The 24,985-nt window shown below is 43.4% G+C and overlaps 1 protein-coding gene across 1 annotated transcript; it reads right to left on the bottom strand.

Moving 5' to 3' along the window:
* Positions 1-6,075: 6,075 nt before the first annotated feature.
* Positions 6,076-21,133, bottom strand: acyp2 (acylphosphatase 2, muscle type). Its single transcript, XM_075474237.1, has 4 exons — positions 20,979-21,133; positions 20,781-20,797; positions 18,681-18,790; positions 6,076-6,380 (listed from the first exon to the last, which is right to left on the bottom strand). Exons 1-4 carry the CDS (start codon positions 21,046-21,048, stop codon positions 6,266-6,268), a joined length of 312 nt encoding a protein of 103 aa, XP_075330352.1. The 5' UTR covers positions 21,049-21,133; the 3' UTR covers positions 6,076-6,265.
* Between the last annotated feature and the right edge of the window lie 3,852 nt (positions 21,134-24,985).

The raw sequence follows: 24,985 nt of genomic DNA on the forward strand, positions 1-24,985 counted from the left end.
AACCAGCACAGAAACCAGGACAGAAACCAGCACAGAAACCAGCACAGTAACCAGCACAGAAACCAGCACAGAAACCAGCACAGAAACCAGCACAGAAACCAGCCCAGAAACCAGCACAGAAACCAGCACAGAAACCAGCACAGAAACCAGCACAGAAACCAGCACAGAAACCAGCACAGAAACCAGCACAGAAACCAGCACAGAAACCAGCACAGAGACCAGCACAGAAACCAGCACAGAAACCAGCACAGAGACCAGCACAGAAACCAGCACAGAAACCAGTACAGAAACCAGCACAGAAACCATCACAGAAACAGAAACCAGCACAGAAACCAGCACAGAAACCAGCACAGAAACCAGCACAGAAACCAGCACAGAAACCAGCACAGAAACCAGCACAGAAACCAGCACAGAAACCAGCACAGAGACCAGCACAGAAACCAGCACAGAAACCAGCACAGAGACCAGCACAGAAACCAGCACAGAAACCAGTACAGAAACCAGCACAGAAACCATCACAGAAACAGAAACCAGCACAGAAACCAGCACAGAAACCAGCACAGAAACCAGCACAGAGACCAGCACAGAAACCAGTACAGAGACCAGCACAGAGACCAGCACAGAAACCATGCTCATCCTGAATGTCTCACTATGATTACAACAACAAACTACAAATACAACATGAAGAAAGTCGAGCACATGCACGCCAGCTTCCGCTCATCCCAGTATTAGGGTAAATGTGGTCTGAATTGAAAATGTATTGGCTGTGTTGTTTCTTTTTTTGTGGGATGTTTCATATGTAAGTAAGTAAGTAAGTAACTTTATTTGTCCCAACTTGGGCAATTGTTTTGCAGAAATGCATATTTGCAAAAGAGGACTTTAGTATGTTGTCGTAAAAGTGGCTCTTGTGAAAAAAATTGTGAGTATCAGTGCATTAACCCCCCCAGAGAGTTCTGGTTCTGACCCGGGGCCTCCTCCCAGGGGGCATCCTGACCAGATGAACCCCCTCAGCTGCCTCCTGTCTCTGGGGAGGAGCAGCTGAAACATTTACAGTTTGATGGTGTCATGATCCGTGATGTTTATTCCACAGTTGGATTATTTCTTAGCTTACACCGACTCAGTCTCGTGTTGTTGGTAGTTTGTTTGTTTGATTTTTCCTGTCTTTTGTCCTCGTCCTTACCCTCAGCTCGACCTGTTTGGTCCTCGGCTCCGGTTTCACACCCGTCTCCACTTCGGTCGCAGCTGTACCCATCACTCTCTCTGGATCTAAGCTCCTTGGTTTTCTCACTTCTTTAGTCGTTTGTGTCTTAAAGGGACAGTTCGCCTCTTCTGGCATGAAGCTGTGTAACATCCCATATCAGCAGCATCATTTCTGAACATCTTCTTACCCCCTGCTGCGTCCTGTGAGCAGAGTTCCAGCCTCGTTTTGGTGCTGATGAAGGTAGTCCGGCTAGTTGGCTGGGGTTTAAAAAATAAAGCGTTTTGCTTCTCAGAACAATATGCGTTCAGCAGAGTAATACATTTATCTACATTTAATACATTTGCATCACAAAATGGTTCTCCAGGAAAAAGTCAGACCTCACAATCTCTTGGCCCTATTTTCTCTCCCTTCGTATCACTGCCTGCTGCCGCCTGCGGCTGAGCCATTTTATTGATACTGCGATATATATTGCAGTTTTTCTTTCTTTCAGCTGAAGGGAAACAACAGAAAAGAGGCTAAAAAGTATCACCAAGGAACGTGAAACGTCTACAAAGAGACTCATCTGTCACAGATCTGACAGTTCAAGGGTAAAAAGAATTCATTCAAAGTGAAAATTTCCAGTTTCCAGGCAGAAAACTGCAGCATTGGCTTCAGTTTCTCATCACTTCGAGCAGCAGGGAGCGGAGCTTAACATGACGGTCGTGTTAAATGTCAGAGTTTCTTTCACAGCGAAGTTGGACTGAACTTCGGCACGTTGCCTGGCAACAGCTGGCCGTCAGCACCCACTCAGGTGTGTGTTTGTGTGTTGCGTTAGCAGTGAATAGGGCTAAGTGTGTGGGCAGCTCCAGTGCCGGGCAGATATTCAGAGAGAAAGATGGATAAAACTTTGAATCCGTCTCACAAACACTTCAAGACAGTGACGTTTCCATGGTGACCACTACGGGATGCCAAGCCGGTTGCCGGGAGAGGAAGAGGAGGATGTAGAAGAGGTCGGGGCTGGTGGATTTATTCCAGTTTCTCCACAGTGACTGCAGCGCGTGGGTGGGCTGGCCCTCTCAGGGCGCCGCCATGAGCGTGGGGGCGGATGTGTTATTATTCGCTGTATTTCTGCAGCAGCAGATTTTCGGAGAGAAATGTGAGAAACACTGTTGGAGGCTAAAGCCCTGTGAGGGTTTTATTCGGGGGGGAGCGTGGACATAAAGCTGGAAAAGATAGTGCTGTTCCAGATGACAGGAAGGGCCTCAGTTTAGGGGCGTTTAAATCCTGGGATGGTGCCGGTAAAACTCCCCATTCCTATTATTTGGGGGGCATTAAAGGCACGGCATTGGGATGGTTTAAGTTGGATAGTCATGGAGTTCCTCAGGGTTTTGTGCTCAGACCGATTCTTTTCTGTTTATACCTGCTTCCATTAGGGAACCATCAGTGGCCCACATATAAAGAAACACATTTGGTCCACATTAGTTGAAACATATTTGGGCCAGTTTTGGCCGAAATATGGCAAGTTACATTACATTACATTACATTACATTACATCACATTACGGTCATTCTGCAGATGCTTTTATCCAAGGCGACTTACAATAAGTGTGTTCCACATCGGTAGGCAAAAGAACTTCAGGTCACAAGAGATCATAATTACGTTTCCTTCCAAAACCAAACAGCTGAGAGCATAACTAGTGCTAGAGTAAGTGCAGTAAGTTAGGTACCGAGACAAATGGGAAGACAATTTAGGAAACAAATAAGTGCGTAAGGAGCTGGGACGAAGCAGGTGATGTCTTCAGAGGGCGGATCTGGGTAGCGTTTCCTGCAGAGATGGGTTTGCAGCCTGCGGCCAAAGATGGGCAGCGATCCTGACATCAGTTGGGAGATCGTTCCACATTCGGGGGGCCATGCTTTATACCTGCTTCCATCAGGGAACCGTTAGTGGCCCACTTATAAGGAAACACACTTGCCCACCTTTGTTGAAACATATTTGGGCCAGTTTTGGCCGATATAGCAAGTATATAGCGATGATTAATCCGGATGTCAGTTTTTTTTTCACTACCACGCCCCCTTGGTGTGGTTTGATATATTCCAAATTTGATATATTCGTTTGGAACCCGACCGTTAACGTTTGAATCGGCCACTCTGATTGGCTGAGGCAGCACTTTATCGTAACCCGACTACCTTTGGACCTGCATTATACTGCTTGCAGAAGAAACTGGCCGCATTCAGCCTACTCGGATCCACAGAAAAGTTGAAGGTAAGTTCTGTTTAGCTTATTTAATTTCATGTGTGAGATGTTTTGGGCATAAATGTCCATTGCTATGCTGATGATGCTCAGCTGTACCCATCTGCGGATGATTATCTATAGAAATGCGATTGAATTCAGTTGATTTTTGACAAGTGTTCCCGACATCTAATTCAAGATGAGCTGATGTTTTCCATGTCTCACACCTGTCCTGACTATTTTGGAACTATTTTTAGGGAAATGTGAATCAGATCTGAGTGTTTCTGAGTGTTTCTGTGGCTTCTGGAAAGTCTGTTTGGCTTTTACTTCAGCTGGTTCCGCTTTCCAACTCAGACGCTGTTCGTCTCGGGCCTAATGAGACATCCCAGATGCAAGTCATGCCGTCACACCTGTTGCTCAGCATCCTTTTGAATTCCCTGAAACACTAATTATCACCGGATCACTTGATGTACTTTATTCTGCAGAACGCGCTCGTCGAGGCCGCCCTGATACTAACGGATTAAAGACGCAGTAATGCAACATAACGGGCCTTAAACCGAGCTGAACATCACACACACACAGGCTGCTCAGGCTCGCAGGAGCACCAAAGCGTGTTATTGTGTTACGTAAGTGTGTCATTTCACTGAGATCCTCTTCAAACTCACAATATTGCAACAGCTAAAACCTCCCCCACTTCTGCCCCTATTGTGCTTGTGTGAGTGGGTAATATCTGAAAGCAGGTTGGCATGACGACAAAGCCTCTTCTTCCAGCAGCGTATCCAGGCAGAGCTGGTCTCACGCACACATTCAGCATGTTTTCAGTCAGAAATAGACTTTAAAAGGATCCATCTGGTGCTTCACTTCCCACGTTCCAGCTCAGAACCTGCTCAGCTTTTAGATTCATTTCTGAGCTTCTGGGCCAGTTTAGCTGCCGTGTCGCTCTCTCTCGTGCACACCCCGTCACGGCCGTGAAAGTCTGTGTTGTGCTGACGCCGTGTCAGGGTTTAACAGCTGATCAGGGATTCTCTCGCTGTGATTTAATTGGATCAGACGGCGGGCCATCGGGTCAGGTGACTCGCTGTTACGTAACAGCGTCGCTGCTGCTTTGTGTTTGTTAATCATCAGTGACACAAACAGACACAAACAGTCGCAGGGAGGGATTCAAACCAGCAACCGGTGACAGTTCACAGTAAGAAGCTGCTCAGTTAGCAGCGAACAAACCAGAGTTACTAAGTCTGAACCCAGGAACCAGAAGAGGGAGGGTTTATAGATGAAGGAGCTTCCTCTCTGGAACATTTTAACATGTTTCTCAGCTGCTCAGACTGTTAAAGGTTGGACTCTGGCATCTTTCTGCACCTTAATGCAGAGGAAACAGAGTCTGAGCCCCACAGATCTGTCTCAGCTCAGGGAGACTCTGCTTCTTCTGATGAATCTTCTTTCAGGAACTTTGGGCGAACTTTCCTCTCAGCTTTCACTCTGGATGCTCGTGTCAAATCTCCGCTTCGCTCGTTTTTAATCATTTAATAAATACTTCAGAGTTCAGGTCCACTTTCAGGCCCCCTTTCAGGCCCACAGGTCCACTTTCAGGCCCACAGGCCCACTTTCAGGCCCACAGGTCCACTTTCAGGCCCCCTTTCAGGCCCACAGGTCCACTTTCAGGCCCACAGGCCCACTTTCAGGCCCACAGGTCCACTTTCAGGCCCCCTTTCAGGCCCACAGGTCCACTTTCAGGCCCACAGGCCCACTTTCAGGCCCACTTTCAGGCCCACAGGTCCACTTTCAGGTCCACAGGTCCACTTTCAGGCCCACAGGCCCACTTTCAGGCCCCCTTTCAGGCCCACAGGTCCACTTTCAGGCCCACAGGCCCACTTTCAGGCCCACAGGCCCACTTTCAGGCCCCCTTTCAGGCCCACAGGTCCACTTTCAGGCCCACAGGTCCACTTTCAGGTCCACTTTCAGGTCCACAGGTCCACTTTCAGGCCCCCTTTCAGGCCCCCTTTCAGGCCCACTTTCAGGCCCACAGGTCCACTTTCAGGCCCACAGGTCCACTTTCAGGCCCCCTTTCAGGCCCACTTTCAGGCCCAGGTTTGGGACTTTTAGAGCTCTGCACGGACGAGGTGCCGGTCCAGGGATCTGTGATCTCTTTCAAATCTCTTTTCATGTCTTACCAAGTAAAGTGCTGCATCATCCGGATGAATTATTCAAAAGTTACTTCACCGTTAACAACACTTGTTCAGGTAAAATGAATTATTAATCAGAATTATTTCATAACAGTGGCTCAAATCCAAATGTTAGTTAGCTGGTATCATCTGATCATTAGATTCCTAATAAACCTGGGTTATGAGTCAACTATTGGTTAACTTTCAGTCAGTCTTTGATAAAACTTTTGACCTTCGATCACTGCAGGATGACTCCACAAACCATCAATAATACCAAAGAAAACAGGTTTTTCAGAATTTAAAGAGCAGTTTTTAGGTTTTAGAATGTTTTTAAAAAGGATTTGTGCACAAATATGTTGAAAGATCCAACAGTTTCTGTTGTAATGTCGTGTGGGTTGATTTAACTTTAACATATTCTGAGTGTTTCACCTTCTGATGCAACATGAGGGACACAGAAGTGCTTTTTTTGCTTTCTGTCGGTGTTTTCTGTACAGAAACACTAAAATATAAAATACCGTCACATTTATTCAGACAAAACACTTGGAATAGGTTGTTCAAGTGTTCTCAGTCATGAAATTCAAAAGGATCTCATGAAAAAGATCTGAAGTCGAGTCACGACAGGAGGCCATGAACACCAGAGGAACCTCGCTGCGTTTGATGCAGGAGGAGAAGGCTTCTGACCGGCTCCATCAGCTGGTCAGAAGCGAGTCTTGAAGCCGGAGATCTCCACCTTATCGATGGGTCTCTGGTTGCTGAAGGAGGCTCTGGTTATCCGGCTGCTCGGACTTCCTTCTTTACTCAACCACACCTTCCTGCAGAGGACAGAACTCAGATCAATGACTTCACTCAGTCAGTTCATCATTTATTCATGTCACCTCCACGGGGTTTTCCCCATGTTTTTAATTTCAGGTTTTAGGTCGTTTCATGTCTTGGTTTTTGAATTCATGTTTAGTTGGGTTTTGCCATTGTTTTTCCCTCAGTCCCCATGTTCAGTTCATTAGTTTCACTCACGTCACCTGCATTCATTTGTCAATCACTCCCAGATCAGCATTTGGTTTCCAGGGCTGTGTTCGAAACCGCATACTACACATTACATATTACATACTGAATACTGCATACTGCATACTCATCGATCAGACAGTATGCAGAGCGTTTACCCACAATGCATTTCGCTCCTGCCCGAGCTGAAATCAGCCGGCCTGAAGCTGATTTCTCTTAAGCTCTAAACTCTGTAAACTTTAGCAACATTTGAAACATTTTCAGGTGAGAAAGTAGTCGTTTAGATCCCCAACGTTTTGAAAACCTGACAAAATACCGGCTGTTTACAATTTTGTTCCCACGAATTCGGCGCTACTAAAGCTAGCCGCAGTGAGCAACGCACTTGCTCACAACACAACAGGTTGGAACCAGTTTGGTCCTAACTTTTATGGAGTGAATTTCAGAGGTTTTCCTGTTCACTCGGCATAAACCTGATTTATGGTCGTCTACGGACGCTTGCGTGCGTCGGCCAAACTTCCTATCTATCCGTCGAGGAGATGGAGACCGCGAGGGTTGTGATTGGTCGGCTAACAACATCATTTCCTGAATCACTTTTCCGGTTTAGCTCCTTCCTCTCAGAACAACAACGCCGCCATTTCTGAAAGAGTTTACTGTGTGCCGGTCAACATTTGGTCAAAATTATTTGCATTTCAACATCAACGAGCTCCAACTCCAACAACAGTCTTTCTCTCTCGGTCGCCATCGTTCACTGTGAGGAGGAACGGAGCCGGAAGGTGAACAACCAATCAACCACTTTCACCATAGACGTCGCCAGATTGGGTCGTCTAACGTAGCGCCGCCTACTGATCGGGAGGTGAACTGCCTTGGGTATCCGACAGCCCAACGGAGAACTTTGAAAGGTTTAGTTACCACGGAGTCAGATTGATGGATAGCGACGGAGAAGCATACCGAGGTCTATAGGAATGCATCTTTTCCTTTTTGCAGATGATGCCGTCCTGTTGGCTTAAGTTTATTTGTTTTGTTAAACGGTGTCATACACCAAAAAGGTGCCCAGCCCGCATGGGCTTACAAGACACACCATAAGTAATAAAAAGCAATAGTCAAAAGAACATCTCCATAATTGGTTATCCAACATATACGGTCCTCAGTAGACAACAACCCCACTCAAACATAAAGCGCACCCCTGCGCTGTTGGTAAGCTTCCAACACATATTGGGCTAAATAAAACACTTTTTCACCAAACAAATATGTTAGTCTGCACTCATCGGACATAGAAAACAAATCATGACATTGACAAGGACCAAAGAATGGGAGGACTCAGATGCAGAGGGTCGCGTAATTCAAACAGGTTTTATTTAGAAATAAACAAAGGGGCTATGAAAATTACTCCTGAACAAAAAGAGAAACAAAAACTGACTACAAAAAGTTATAACAAAAATCGCTCCACACGGAGGAAGAAGAAGAACTGCAAGAAAAGCTAAACTGAAAATCACTCAAACTGGAGGCTATATTCTATGGCTAAGGCGCGATGAACAAAAAACACTCCTAAAAAGGTTGGAGGCTAAAACAATGAGCTTCAATAATAGCGGTTGAATTCTGTGGCTGTGAACTATGAGAAAAGGCCTGGCATGAACGAGAGATCGAAACACACTGAGACAACACAACAAGACAAAGGGAGACGCAGACTATAAGACACATGAGGGTAATGGGAAACAGGTGGACACAATCAGGAATCAGGGAAGACACTCCAACATGTGACACATGAGGAAGGGCAAGTGACCTGAAACGAGAGGAGAGTTACTCTTCAAAATAAAACAGGAAATGACAAGACAAAAAACAACCCCAAAATAAAACCACCTCACCGCAGTGTGACAGACATTCCAAGGTCAATTTAAGGAAGAGCTTAAGTCTACATGGTACACAAAATGCATCTCATTTTCCACCTCATTTAAGTCACACAGGTGATACTTTCTGTTCTCCTCTGGGCTTAAGATCAGATTTATTGGTCATACATGCACACGAAATTTGTCCTCCGCTTTTAACCCATCCAGGTCGGCACCAGTTGACACACTCAGAGACAGATGCCAACCTGGAACCTGGGGGTACGGAGCCTTGCTCAAGGGCACCTCGGCCGTGACAAGGAGGTGGACGGACACCCCTCCAGCTGTCAGTTCCACCAATCTTTGAGTGGCGAGAGTGGGAATGGAACCTTCCGGTTATTGGACGACCGACTCTAACCACTGAGCCACGGCCATAAAGATGCCACGTCGCCAGATTGGGTCGTCTAGCGTAGCGCCGCCTACTGATCGGGAGGTGAACTACCTTGGGTATCCGACAGCCCGACGGAGAACTTTGAGAGGTTTAAAGCCTCTGCGTGACCACGGAGTCGGATTGACGGATAGCGACGGAGAAGCATACCGAGGTCTATAGGAATGCATCTTTTCCTTTTTGCAGATGATGCCGTCCTGTTGGCTTCATTGAGCGGAAACATTCAGCAGAACCCGGGGAAGCAGCCGGGACGAGCACCTCCAAGTCTGAGGCCACGGTCCTCAGTTGGAAAAGGGTGGGTCACTCACTCCAGATCGGGGGTGAGCCCGGGCCTCATGGGGGAGGAGCTTAAGCCTCTTTTGTGCGAGAGATTCTGGAGGTTGTACCTCATCGGTCATGGTGAAGAAAGAACCAAAAGAAATACAAGCGATGGAAATGAGCTTCGTCTGGGCTCAGCTTCAGGGATAGTTTTAGAGGAGTTTGGGGTGTTTCAGGCATCGGGTTAGGATGCCTTTCAGACGCCTCCCTTTAGAGGTGTTTTTCAGACATGTTGGCTTGGAAACGATTCTGTCTCCACAGAAGAGGTGGAGGAGGAGGAAGTGTGGGGATCTCTGCTTAGACTGTCGCCCCTGCGACCCCGACAAGGACAGAAGTGGCAGAAAATGGACGTCAAAGTCAAAGTTTATTTGTAGCACATTTCATGTACAAAACAGTTCAAAGTAATTCACATAAAATAAAAGCATTGCAGCAGGGAGTGGAAGAAGCAATAAAAAAAAAAAAAAAAAAAAAATCGATTCATGCCCATAATCGCGATTTTTTTTATGGGATGATTTTAAAAATCGATTTTTCTCCACCGAATCGATTATATTACGTCATATCCGTGTCCAGAAAAACTTCATCAATTCATCACATTAAGTTATGTTAAAACTAGCCCACATTTGTGCTGTGTGGACATTTCAATTCATTTTGTAACTGTAAACATTAAAAAACTCTTTTTGTCTCAGTTGAAATAAATGTCAGCTGCTGGACTGACTGACACAGACTGATGTGCATCGTTTATGGGAACGACATTCATTCCAGAAGTGCATGATTCAACTTGTTTGTTTTTTTAAGGAGGAAGAAAATTGCAATTACTGATTATATCGAATCGCAATTATCAAGAATCGTGATACAATCGAATCGTGACCAAAGCACATCGTCCCATCCCCATTAAAAATACATAAAAGAACATAAAGAGAAACAAATAAAATCATTTAAATGATTAAAAACCAGCAACAGTCCAGATAAGTTCACAGATATCGTGCAGATTTCATGCATAGACACATGAGAACAGAAATGTCTTTAACCTGGATTTAAAAATGTCTCCATTGGGTGAAAGTTTAATCTCCACTGGCAGTTTGTTCCACTTGTTTGCAGCATAACAGCTAAATGCTGCTTCTCCATGTTTAGTCTGGACTCTGAAGGATGCTTCTGTATGAATAAAGACCCGGGGGGTAATATGTGTTGTTGCTCATCTGATGTTGTTTTTACTCCATTTTAAGATTCTTTTCTTTACGTTCTGATGGGCAGAACTTCAGAACTTTAGAGCTGAGTCGGCTTTCTCCCTCAGATGGCCGAGTCTTTGTGCGACCGGCGGCCTCGCTGGACAAAAATGCAGACAGAAGGAAAAAAAGAAAGCCTTCCCCAGACAACAACCAGGGGCATGATGGGAAAGCAGAACCATTCCTTGGGTTATTTATACCCAACCCTGAGAACGTGAGCGTGTCCTGCGTGATGACTCCCTGTAGATTAGAGCAGATTGCAGCGGATCAGGGTCAGATCCATGAAGCTGCAGCCACTGAAGCTCAGCCAGAGAAAGGGAAAGAGTAGATGTCCTACTTTTTGTTGGCCAAAAATGATCCAAACACAGCCGGCCCACTACTCTGCTGTGGACACACTCGCCCACAGCTTAGCGTTAATCCTCCAGCAGCTGGAAGTCCACCGGTTTGTAATCTGCTGCCGTTGTCCCCTGAAACGCACAGCTTCCAGTCGGACGCCCGCTCACCGCTTCCACATGCACAATACCTCCAACCATAAAGAGGATTTTTATCCCCACTACGTCACCAGACTTGTTTTTAATCAGCTGGGAACATCAAAAACAACAGAATGAGCTGCTAAACATGTGATCAAACAGGTTGAAAGCAAACCTGCAGGTTGATGAGCGTCTCATGGAGGAAACTTTCAGGTATTTAGAGACATTTGGAACCATTTACAGACTCTTTTCCTGTGTCGCCAACGTTAAACGGTTTATTTACTAAGCCGTTATTTTAGCATCTTTTAGCTTTCAAAGTCTAAATCCAGAGGTGGGTAACGAGTTACATTTACGCCGTTATATTTCCTTGAGTAAATTTTGGAAAACATACTTGTAGGAGTAGTTTTAAATCGCTATACTTTTTCCTTTTCCTTGAGTAGATGTGTGCAGCAGAAACTGTCCTCTTACTCCGCTACATTAGGCTACAATGAGCTGGTTACTTTTCTCTTACCTCTTTGGAATTCTACGCCTCATTATTTTTATCCCCCCGCGTACGCCTCATTTTAATGTTTTATTCTGACAGAGAGAGAGACTGTGTTCGAAACCGCTTACTACATACTGCATACTGATCGATCAGACAGTATGCAGAGCGTTTACCCACAATGCATTTGGCTCCTGCCCGAGCCGAAATCAGCCGGCCTGAAGCTGATTTCTCTTAAGCTCTAAACTCTGTAAACTTTAGCAACATTTGAAACATTTTCAGGTGAGAAAGTAGTCGTTTAGATCCCCAACGTGTTGAAAACCTGACAAAATACCGGCTGTTTACCATTTTGTTCCCACGAATTCGGCGCTACTAAAGCTAGCCGCAGTGAGCAACGCACATCCGGTTATTTTCACATTTTAAACATTTCCTAAGTCTCTTTTATTGAAGTTCTTGAATTTACCTGGATTATTTTAATTTAAGCTATTTTGTAATTGTGAGAATGCTTTAAGGCATTCTCACAATTAAGTTCCTGTTTCTCTTTATTATTATTATTATTCCGCCAGTTTTCGGCACCTGACTACTCCTGCATACTTTCAGCTATTTCAGCAGATTCCCGCTATAATTTCTGGTGTTTTTAACTTTTACACTTTTTAAGATATTCAACTTTTATTCAAATTTTCCGTCATTCAAATGAATGGAAACTGCTTTCAGCTCTTCCAAATCATCTCCCTCTTTCCAACCTAACTACTTCTGCATGCTTTCAGCTGGAGACACCATTCAAACTTTAAATGGGTCACAAGACATTCAGCTATTACCAACTGTTTCAGCTCGTTCAAATCTTCAGCCAATTTTGAAATATGACAGTTTCAAAAACATGAACATTTTGCTCCCTCTTCATTTTTTTGGATGAGCACACAGTTGAGTGCGTGCTGATAAGTTTTTTCAAACAAATTCCTCTAACTTTCATACAGTTTAACTTAGAAACAAATTATACCTTAAAATGTAGGAAACTTTGTCCTCTTTCAGCCAATGTAACTACTAAAGAGCTCACACTTACAGAATGTCAGCTAAGAGCCTTGAACCGAGATAAACCTGTCAAATTCTCTGACTAACTCCAATGTTAAGTTTGGTAGTTACAAAAATCACAAAATCCCTTCAACCAATAGTTTAGCAACAGTTTTTACTGCTAAAATGCATAAGCATTCTCACTGCTGTTTCACAGGAACAGCTCTTTCTAGTTAATTAAATAATTTTAATTAATTTTATCAATTGGATGAACTCTAATTGGCCTAAAGATGATTATTTAGTATTTTTGTCTGATTGAATGCTTGTGTTAACAAATAAATCAGACGTTACTCAACAGTTACTCAGTACTTGAGCACTTTTTTTACTCTTACTAAAGTAATTATTTTTAATGAATACTTTTTACTTTTACTCGAGTCATATTATTCTAAAGTAACGGTACAATTTTTGGCTGCTCTGCCCACCTCTGGGTAAATCAATGTCTAAAATGTTCATTGTAATGCCTCAGCTCCCTGATACGTTTAATCCAAATCTTTCTGAGTGAAACTCAGGCTGAAACTCTTTCTTACAGGGTTGCATTTATCATCCGCAGCACTCTCATTTCCTACATTCTCGTATCAGGACGTCCGCCCGGAGGAACGGCCGCCTCCTGTTTCCCAGGCCGGGCAGGAAGCGAGTCGTGGTGAAAGTGGAGTCGACAGGAAGGACACGAAAGCGAGTGTGTGAACAAAAGACCACCTGACGTAACGGAGTGTTTGACTTTCTGTGTTTAATCTCAGCAGCGAGAGTGATGGAGGTCAGCTTCACAAACCGCTGGAAACAGCTTCTTAAGGGGACATAACATGCAGAACTCACTTTTTGCAGGTCTTTGTGTTCATATTTGGGCCTCTACTGTTCCTTTAAACACTCCAAGCGTGAAAAAAAAACCATCCATCCATTTTCTGTAGGTCAGAAGAAAGACTTTGGTGTCAAGAAAAAAATGCTGCTGTGAGCCATTTGGATGGCTCCCCTATTGTGACGTCACAATAAGGGAATTTGCATTTACCTGTCGAGTCCCCACCCTCTACATTAGTTGAAGATCCGCCATCTTGTATCGAGCATCGAGCGCACGAGCGCAATGGCTACGAAAGGAAAATCCCACATGAAGTGTTGTGTTGTTGGCTGCACCTGTGGTGCGTTTCTGGAGACCCAGGTGTCCAGCAGCAGCTCCAGTCTCTGCCGGTGATACCTCCCGGTGGTTTTCACAGCCACGAACAGGTCAGCCTGTGTGAGCTGCTCCACCGGCCGAGGGGGGAGCGCTGCGCCGGGCCGCTCACCGCTCTCCTCTCCCGGGCCAGCCGCCTGAAATAGGTTGAGAAAACATCCGCGCCCCCTGCAGCCGGCAGCTCCTTCTGGTGTCCGCCAGTGAGCAGAGCATCCCGGCCGCCAGCAGACAGGTGACCGCGGCGACAGCAGCGCGAGGACCCGCTGTTGAGAAAACACTTTTTTTCTGTCCATGAGCGAAGTGGTGAACCCATCCAGGCAGTGAACATGTGGAAGCCTGCCGGGGGACCGAGGCTCGCCTTCAGCTCAGCGGGACCTCACCAGCCTGTGTGAATCGTCTCAGTTTCCTGTTGTCAGCTGACAGGAGCTTCAAGCTCCCATGTGTTGTGCGTTCAGATGTGGTATTCAGCCCGTCTGGCACCAACGAACACGCCACGTTCAAAGTCACTTAAATCCCATTTCCGTTAGCGGAACTAGCAGAAATGTGATTTTTCCAAATATTATAATTAGGTTGTAGATATAAGTTTCTGTTAATAATAGTAGATATAAGCTTCTGATAGTTAATCAGTTACGTTCCTCTGTTATTGATCATTTTATTTACACGTGCACAAAAGCTGTTAAATAAAGACAATGCCTACTCAAAATTATTTTCCCCCCGTCGCCGTTTACCTCCGATGAGCTGAACTCGAGATAAAAATAACCAAGAATCTGTCGTGAAACTGAAACTCAGTTTGTTTTCATGTTCCTCTGTGTGTCCGGCGGGAGTGATGTCACCTGGGTGGGGACGTCTCACTGAGATGACATCACCAGCTCCAGAGATCTCTGCTGGCTCACACACACACACACACACACACACACACACACTCTCGCACTTAGTACCGAGTAAGGACCGAGTAAAACAACTCACAAAGTGAGGACCGGTATTTCTAGTTCACTTTGAAACAAACATAGTGTCATTCCAGACACTCGGTGGCGTAGTGATCCCACACACTGCTTCAGATTTTGAGAAGCACAAAAGATTCAGAAAAAGATTTTAAATCTGTGTTAAACTTTAGGAGTGAAAAATTGACACTTAGGACATTCTGAGTTCCTACTGAGAAAATTAGAGGATAGCATCTATATAACCTGAGGAGGTCATCTAGAGGGAAACAAAGTGAGGACCGGCCAAAATGTCCTCACTTTGTAAAAATGTCCTCACTGTTGGTTAAAAACTTGACTTGGTCCTCACTCAACAGTAAGTGCAAGAACACACACACACACACACTTCAGTCTATTCCTGATGTTTGTTTTTGAGGCCTCGCTACAGCGGGCCAGTGGATTTCCCACGATAAGTTCTGAGTTTCTGTTCTCAGTTCAACTACATTATAAGTAGGGCTGGGCAACGATTAACATGTTTAATCTAATTAATCACATGATTTCCCTGATTAATCACGATTAATCGCATTTGTACGCAGAATCCAAAAATGAATCCAAAAGTAGTGTATAGCTTTTAGCATTTAGCTTTATTTTAAATGTGCTGCCATATGAATGAAAGTGCCATAACATTTGTTGTGCAAACACACTTTTAACATCAGCATCTTTCTGTAGTTTTTATGTAGAAGCCTCGCTCCACTGTCTGTTTCCTTGAATGACTTGCTGCTATCAGTTGTGTGTTTTGCCTTTAAGTGATATTTTAGACTGGAACTACTACGCTGAGAAGACAATTCAACTTGGCTGTAAATGCAGGAGTTTTTTTAAAAATTTATTTTGAAATACGTGCTTTTATGTTGAAACAAGTAAAACAGGAAGTAGCGCCGGTTAGCTCCGTGAGCTTCACACCTGTAGCGGTGATGTTACCTGCTAGTTTATCTTTATTTTATCACTCCATGCTTCGTGGTGTTTGCTGTAACTGTGTGAATGTGATGCATTCAACAGACTTTTACAATAACAAAACCTGCAATTATGCGCGATAAAATATTTATCGGCGTTAAACAATTAACAAGTTAACGCGATAATAACGAGTTAACTCGCCCAGGCCTAATTTTCAATTAATTGTAAATATATATAGGCTATATATGTTATATATATGTATGTAAATATTCTGTAAACGTGTTCACTTTGACTTGTTTATAGAACATGCACACGTTAATCTTGCCTAAAAAGCTTATTTTGCGTTAAAAGGTTCAATTTCAGTTAACTAACGAGTTAACCCGATACTAGCGGCTGGAACTAGCGGAAGTTTAATGTTTCCGTTCCGTCGCTAATTCGACTGAAATGGAGACTCGTCATACCAGGAAAAGTTTTTCCAATCTTCTATGGTTCAGTTCTGGTGAGCCTGAGTGAATCGTAGTCTCAGTTTCCTGTTGTCAGCTGAGAGGAGCAGCACCCGGGGTGGTCTCCTGCTGCTGAACTCAACTCAACTTTATTTATAAAGCCCTTTATAAACAGCCGTGGCTGAAACAAAGTGCTGTACATGAATAACAACACGAAATAAAGGCATAAAACATAAGAACAACATAAAAACAATAATAAACAATAACAATATTAAAACAATAAAAACAATAACAGAAACGGAGTCTCATGCTGGGTTAAAAGCCAGGGAACGAGTGCTTATTGGAGTTAACCAGGCTGCCCATTCTCCTCTGACCTCTCACACCAACGAGGCTTTTTCTCTGGATATTTTCTCCTTTTCCTCTAGGATCAATTCTAAAGTTTTGGTTTGAACGTTCAGAGCATTGCATGGTCAGGCTCCACCTTACATCAGTGATCTGATCCAGCCTTACACCCCAGCTGGGGACCTGAGGTCTGTGGATCAGAACCTACTGATGGTGCCGGCCCAGAGGAGGCCGATCCTTCCAGGCTTTGGAACCATCTTCCGCTCTCTCTGCGTTCGATGGAGTCTGTTGATGCTTTCAAAAGGCAACTTAAGACCTATTTATTGGTTCAAGGTTTTTGCTTAATTGTCCTTGGGCTGCTATGATTGTCACTGAGTTGCCTTTTAAACTTATACTTGTATGTACTTCTCAACTGTGTGTTTCTGTTTTAACTGTAAAGCGCTTTGTGACCCTGGTCTGTGAAAGGCGCTGTACAAATAAAGCTTATTTACTTACTTTTAGGACCCCTGTGAACCCCAGAGATGGTTGTAAATGTAAATGTAAATATTTCTACAGCCCTTTACAGACAATCCTTACAGTGTACCAAAGGGCTTTACAGCAGGTAATAAATAAAGAGAGGAATAAGTAAAAACAAATAAAAGAACAATGAAAGCAATAAAATAATCGAATAAGATAAAATAAGATAAGTGTCATCATACTACTGGGTATTAAAAGCAGTCCTAAATAAGTAGGTTTTTAGCCTGGATTTGAAGAGGCTTTTTTAAGTTGTGGGTGGAAATCCCAGCAGATCAGCTGTTTCTGACACACTCAGACCACCAACAACCATGTTCAAAGCCCCTTAAATCCCCGTTCTGATGCTCGGCAGGTGGTCTTCACCACCTCTAAATGCACTGATCTGCTGCTGAGTGGCTGTTTGTGTTAATAATAATAATATATTTTATTTATAAAGCACTTTACATCAATTTAATGACCTCAGAGTGCTACATTTGACCTGTGCTACCAGGTAACTGAACAGGTGTTGCTGATGAAGTGGCCGGTGAGTGTAGGTAGTTACTCTGGCTCTGATCCCAGAGTCAGAAAGGGAAACGCTGCGTCCAACAAGGCTGAGGAACATGGATCCAACAGTCCGAAACATGCTCAGAATGTCGGAAATCTCTGCTCCACCTTCAGCATTTATATCATTTCAGATCAGATTTAATGTTAAATTACATGCAAATTAGATTTTAAAATGAGGTTAAACCATAAACAAATGTCCCAGATGGTCTGCGGAGGCTCCCACGCCGTGATTAAAGCACTGATGATGTGTCGGTCTGATGACTTTTTTATTAAATGAAGATCACATCGGAGAGGATGTCATGTGACCATCAGCTAAAGTTTGTCTTTATGGGCCAGATGTGCCATAAAATGATTAAATAAGTTAATTAAGTTAACAGAAGAAGAACAGATATCTGTTGCTGCTGGACCAAAGCTGAGAGGACGGCTGTGCTTTGAAGACAAAGAGCTCCATCTAGTGGTGAACAGCATCATCACCGCTCTGCAGTCAGATCAGCTCACAGCAGGGTGGATTTAAACAGCTGTGCACGTCCAGATGTGCACGAAAAACTAATAGGGCTGGGCGAGTGAACTCGTTATTAACTTGTTCATTATTTGACGCCGATAAATATTTTATCACGCATTAACGCAGGTTTTGTTGTTTGTTTTATTATTGTAAAAGTCTGTTGCTCAGAGGCTTTTATTTTGTAAAAGTCTGTTGCTCACAGGCTTTTATTTTGTAAAAGTCTGCTGCTCACAGGCTTTTATTTTGTAAAAGTCTGTTGCTCACAGGCTTTTATTTTGTAAAAGTCTGTTTCTCACAGGCTTTTATTTTGTAAAAGTCTGTTGCTCAGAGGCTTTTATTGTGTAAAAGTCTGCTGCTCACAGGCTTTTATTTTGTAAAAGTCTGCTGCTGTCTGCTGTGGAACAGGAAAAGAAAGTAATCGGCGGATCCACCAAACATGGAGAGGGGTACGGAACTTTTACTCGGCCATTTTCATGTTAAAGTTCTTCCAGACGGCGGAGTCGACAGAACCAAAGTCATCTGTAAACACTGCCAAGTTGAATTGTCTTCTCAGCGTAGTAGTTCCAGTCTAAAATATCACTTAAAGGCAAAACACACAACTGATAGCAGCAAGTCATTCAAGGAAACAGACAGTGGAGCGAGGCTTCTACATAAAAACTACAGAAAGATGCTGATGTTAAAAGTGTGTTTGCACAACAAATGTTATGGCACTTTCATTCATATGGCAGCACATTTAAAATAAAACTAAATGCTAAAAGCTATACGCTACTTTTGGATTCATTTTTGGATTCTGCGTACAAATGCGATTAATCGTGATTAATCAGGGAAATCATGTGATTAATTAGATTAAACATTTTAATCGTTGCCCAGCCCTGAAAACTAATAAAAGTTAGTGTGAAAGCGTGCACTCACATCTCCTCCACCATGTCAGCAGGACCCTGGACTTGTCCAACCACCGTCCCACCGTTGGTGTTCTTCACCCAGCCCACCAGCCCGAGCTGCAGACCCTGCTTCTCTGTGTACTGCCGGGCAGGAGGAAGCAAACACGGCCAAGCAGAGTCACAAGAGCAACGAGTTACATTCACTCGAGTAAGTTTTTGAAAACATTATACTTGTAGGAGTAGTTTTAAATCTCTATACTTTTTACTTTTCCTTGAGTAGATGTGTGCAGCAGAAGCTGTCCTCTTACTCCGCTACATTAGGCTACAATGAGCTGGTTACTTTTCTTCTTACCTCTTTGGTATTCTACGCCTCATTATTTTTATCATTTTAATGTTTTATTCTGACAGAGAGAGACTTCCGCCAAAGGCTCTACCACCTGACTGTGTTCCACCAATCAGACGCAGCCGTGCAGTCTGGTCACGTGACCGTACTCGATCTCAGCGGCGGGACGGGTTAGCTTTAGCATTAGCAGTCGTAGCAAACAAACAAAGAAACAGATGAAAAATGTCAGAACCAACGGTGGGAAATGAAGACGCAGACGAGGCCTCATACTGAAAGCATGTTTACCTTACAAAGAGTGAGAAACAGCAGCTACATTATGTGTCTTCTGTGGCAACCAAAACAAACGACATTTCAGCAGAAACTCAACATCTCACTTGAGGAAACATGTAGCGCTAAGTTTCCTAAACTCGTTTTTCCCCCCATGGATAGGTGAATGTTTGTTTTTTAGGTTCCATATGGGTTACATATGTTTTAAACATTTCCTAAGTCTCTTTTATTTTTTATTGAAGTACTTGAATTTACCTGGATTATTTTAATTTAAGATATTTTGTTTTCTGACCTGGGCCTCTTCAAATCTAGGCTAAAAACCTACTTATTTAGGATTCCTTTTAATATCCAGTAGTATGATGACACTTTTATCTTATTTGATTTTGTTGTATTTTATTGCTTTCACTGTTCTTTTATTTGTTTTTACTTGGTTTTCTCTTTATTTATTACCTGCTGTAAAGCACTTTGGTACACCGTAAGGATTGTCTGTAAAGGGCTGTATAATTTAAGCACATTTACTATAGGAGCTATTTGTTATTTTGTATATTTGGCTCACTTATTATTTAGTTATCTTTTGGGGGTGTAGTTTGGGGAATACACCTTTTTTGGTTGTTTATGATATTTAGTATTGTTTGAGTTAATTTGGGTATTTAATTGTGCTTTTATTTTGAACGCACTGGTTAGCTGGGGCAACTGGGAGGGCTAATGTTTTTTTTAACCAGGGCAAGAGAGGCGGCAAAGGCCCATTGCTCTTTGTTCGTTTGCTTGGTAGGAGCAATAAACTTAAAGAAACCTCATTTGTTGCCTGGACAATGGACTCATTTTACCTGCGTAAATCTCTAGGTTGTCTCAGTGGCCGTTTGATTTAATTTAGTTTATTATGGTTTTTCCATTTTTTTAGTTTTGATTATTGACACAAGAGGACGAATAGCCACTACATTTAAATTTAGTAATTAATTAGTTCATTTTAATTAAATTTTATCAATTGGATGAACTCTAATTTGCCTAAAGATGATTATTTAGTATGTTTGTCTGTCTGATTGAATGCTTGTGTTAACAAATAAATCAGACGTTACTCAACAGTTACTCAGTACTTGAGTAGTTTTTTCACAGAGCACCTTTTTACTCTTACTCAAGTAATTATTTGGATGACTACTTTTTACTTTTACTTGAGTACAATTTTTGGCTGCTCTACCCACCTCTGGTCAGCAGGCAGGATGGGACCATAAATCTGTTTCACCTGCTCAGAAAACCACATCTACCTTCATTCATTTAGTAAAAAAAACAGATGTCCTAAACCAGAGCCTTGGGGAACGCCTCCGTGTTGTTACTCAACAGTTACTCAGTAATTATTTGGATGAATACTTTTTACTTTTACTTGAGTCGTATTATTCTGAAGTAACAGTACTTTTACTTGAGTACAGTTTTTGGCTGCTCTGCCCACCTCTGCACACGGCACCTTTAATTTAAATAAGATTCAGCACGAGAAGCAGAAGCCGGATGTGAAGCAGACAAACTCACCATCCTGAAACAGACGCCTGGAAGAGAGTTAAAGAGGGAAACATTCAGTCTGCAGAACAGCAGCGGCTCCGAGTCAGAAATATCTCAGCTCAGCTCCTAAATTAAGCAGCTGTGGATCGTTTTACAGCCCGCAGGCTCCCACAGAGCAGAGAAGAAGAAGAAGAAGAAGAAGAGGAGGGGGGGGTTAAACATACGGACCCTGAACGTGGCCGAAGATTTCAAAGTCCACGGACACCAGGCGGCTTCCCGCTGAGTCGCCTGCAGACATCCTGCAGAGAAGTTTGACCGAGCGGCGGGGCGAAGCGTCCTCTCTGCGGCGGCTTCCTCTGCGTGTCCTCGCCGCTCTGCAGCAACGTGGTCATATCCTCCTGCTGATCCAGGAGCTCATGGTCTCTGTAGTCCATCAGAGGTCCGGCTCTCTGCTGCTCGGCCTCCAGAAAGAGTCAGAGGGGAAATAAGAGCAGTTGTGAGCCGAGAGAAGCTTCAGCAGGAACAACAAAGAAAGGTGGAAAATGAACCGTTTCATGGTGAATCTGCATATTTACACACAAGCAGAGAGCTGAACAACACATTAAAACAGATAAAACTAGGGCTGGGCGAGTTAACTCGTTAATTATTTAACGCCGATAAACAGTTTATCGCGCATTAACGCAGGTTTTATTTATTTTTTTATTTGACCCTAATACCTGATAAGGGACATTTTTCTCCACTTGGGGGGAACTTTCTCCTCTAATTTCACACTGTAGATAGTGATACTCATCATATTTGGTCCAGTTGGGCATTTTTTAGTATTTTTTCGAATTTCAAACACACATCATGTACAATGCAATTTGTCATTGTGTAGAAAAAAACTCCTTAAAAGGGGACAAAAATGGCCCTTTTCAGAAATTGAGTTTTTTTTTTTTTTAAATCAGACATAGCAAAAAAATCCCTAAAAATCAATGTTGTTGCTGATCATTGATATGTCCCAGACCATAATTATCCCCACTCAACTATTCCACTTTGCATTCTATATGTTGAAAATATAGCAGTTTTTGTTATTTATTTTTTTACAGAAATTGGCGTTTACATCATATAAACCAGTATTTAAAGGGTTACATTTTTTAAATAATTGAAACCTTGGTAGTTATGATTAGAACTGAAGTGGAATAAAAGATTTATGAAAAAAAGCGGAAAAAAATATTAACATATGATGTTTTTAGGTCGTTTTAAAAGGGGACAAAAATGTCCCTTTTCAGAAATTAAGTTGTGTTTTAAATCAGGTATGAGGGTTAAACCTACATGTATGGCGTCAATATAGTGACAAATCATCCACGCGTGCAGACACTGCCACGCGTGAGGTATTTTCTTCTGCGCGCGTGCGCGCAGACAATCATTTTGCACCGATTTTGATCTGCGCGCGCGCAAACACCGCCTCACGCGCGAGAGGTGACATGAATTTCCTCGCGCGCGAGCAGAAATATGAATATTTAAATGATCTCCTCCTACTGGTTAGCATAGCCAACGAGTCGGAAGTTAGTTCAGTCCTAAATAGTCACACACCGATCTCAAGATCAACTGTTGATATCCTTTCTATGGTGACTAGCTCACGTTAGAAATACAACTGATGAATGGAATGACTAATAGCAAGGATATCAACAGTTGATCTTGAGATCGGTGTGTGACTATTTAGGACTGAACTAACTTCCGACTCGTTGGCTATGCTAACCAGTAGGAGGAGATCATTTAAATATTCATATTTCTGCTCGCGCGCGAGGAAATTCATGTCACCTCTCGCGCGTGAGGCGGTGTTTGCGCGCGCGCGCGCAGATCAAAATCGGTGCAAAACAAGTGTTTGCGCGCGCGTGCAGAAGAAAATACCTCGCGCGTGGCAGTGTCTGCACGCGTGGATGATTTGTCACTATATTGACGCCATATACATGTTTCACACCAAAGCGCCTCGTTTCCCAGCACAGATGTCTTAATATTAACCGGTGTAATTTTCAAAAACTACCCCGGCTTAAACAGCCGTCTGTGAAGGCTCTGTGCAACGTTTCCAAACACGACCCGGTCTCCGTTAACGTCCCCTTTAAATAGGGTGACCAGATGAGGTTGGCTGAAATTACATGTACATGTAAGGCGCAGGTGGGCTGACTTACATGTACAGTAATAAAATGCTTTGTCGTCGGTGTTCTAGTGTAGATTGGGTATAATTGGAATAAAAGACGCACACTCCGGTAATATCATGGCAAGTTCCAGTGTATTGGTATAACGTACACAGTCCAAAATTCCGGGGTTAATAAAATTAACATGAAAGTTAAAATGAACTTTTAACATGACGAACTGAACGTACAAAACATCAAAACGCATTATAGCCTATTAAATTGTAGGCTATATCGCTATTCAAACATTGATTATTGTTACATCTCAACATGGAATAGGCCTATCATATTAAGCCATGAATATTTGCTCTCCCATTCCTTCCTGTACCTGCATTGTCGCTTTTGTTTTTTTGCTTGGTGGTGTGGCTCTTCGTCTGCCATTTCGCTAGCTATTGTGTGTCAGTGAAAGTGAATTTTCGCGCCGGTCATTGTTCGCGCTTAAGCCTGGTTTATAGTCGGTAACGCAAGACGCAAAGCAAGACGCAAGGAGAAACGCAAGCCCTTGCGCGGTTGCAAGCCCCCCATTGCGAGCTTGCGTGTGTCACCTCAATTTTCTAAACTTCACGCAAGAAAAGACGCAAGCCTACTACTTGAAAACGGCACTCATCGATCAGACAGTATGCAGAGCGTTTACACACAGTGCACTTCACTCCTGCCCGAGCAGAAATCAGCCGGCCTGAAAAGCTGATTTCCCTTAAGCTATAAACTCTGTAAACTTTAGCAACATTTGAAACATTTTCAGGCGAGAAAGTAGTCGTTTAGATCCCCAACGTGTTGAAAACATGACAAAATACCGGCTATTTACAAGAAGAAGAAGCATGAATCACTCGAAGAGCTCCTGGTGGTGAATTTGCTTTCATCATAGTAGGCTTGTCATTGAAAAAAGCCGCTACTCCACCTACTGTCCTGGCGGTGAATCGCCACACAGCACACGCAAGCGCCGGCAAAGCTAAATGAAGTATAAACGTCTCGAGCCATTAACATAAACGCAAGAAGAAAGCGCAGGGGCAGTTAAAAGAAGTATAACTCAGCCTTTACTGTTGTAATGGAATGGAATTAGAATATCCTAAAGATAACAAAATAGATACATTGTAGCCGGGTCAGCACGCAGCCACTTAACATTTGGGGCTGCGCAAGCAAGCAGCCTCTAGGTGGCACAGACGGCAGTAGCATTAGTTTGAGATGTGTACTTTACCTGGGGTTAAAAAGTAATTATTTGGCATAAGTTTAATTTTCGAGACAAGTACAGCCAGATTCGGGATTCGGGACTGTCCCGAATTTTTCGGGACATCTGTTCACCCTACCTTTAAACAGCAGGAGTGAGACGGGAACACTGAGCTCGTGTTCCAACTTCACATCCAGGTTGCAGCTCAGTTTTTAATCATTTCCTGAATCAAACAAACTGAATGCTTCTTCTCAGAGTTTCCACTCATTGAAACGGAAGGAAGCGTTAGTATCTGGCACAGCAAGCCTCGTACCTCTGCTGCTTCTCGTCCAGCTCGACGGCGCACTGCTCCAGTCGGGTTTTACTGTCCACAAACAGCTCCGTCACCTGCAGAGAAAACGGGCGAAACAATGGCCGTCACAGTTCATCCCAACATTCAGACTTCTGATGTTTGGCCTCGTGCTTCCTGCAGTTCAGAGTCAGCAACTGTAGGAGCTACGAGGGCAGAGCCTGAACGGTAAAGTTTTTTTTTTTTTTTCCCTTGTCCTGTCCAGCATTATGGCAGCAGAATTGTAATCTGAATACCGTTTATGCTAAACACATTTGCTATGCCAAGGGAAGCTTTATGAATGTAAAGCTTCCCTTGATGTCCATCAACTCCTCATTTTTATTTATCTATTTTTGTTACAATATTTAACATGATATGATAATAGTGCCGAACCGGACCGGGGGACAGAGAGAGAGGGAGAGCGAAAAAGAGAAAAAAAGAACAGAAACATGAAGAGACAAACACAATGAAAAACAATGAAAAATCCGACAACCAGCTGCTACACCTGTAAAAACAAAACTGAAGACGATTCACGGCTTTTGTGGGGAATCCAACCTTAGAAGCACCAGGA

The sequence above is a fragment of the Odontesthes bonariensis genome, chromosome 2 (assembly GCF_027942865.1).
Source record: "Odontesthes bonariensis isolate fOdoBon6 chromosome 2, fOdoBon6.hap1, whole genome shotgun sequence".
Lineage (NCBI taxonomy): Eukaryota > Metazoa > Chordata > Actinopteri > Atheriniformes > Atherinopsidae > Odontesthes > Odontesthes bonariensis.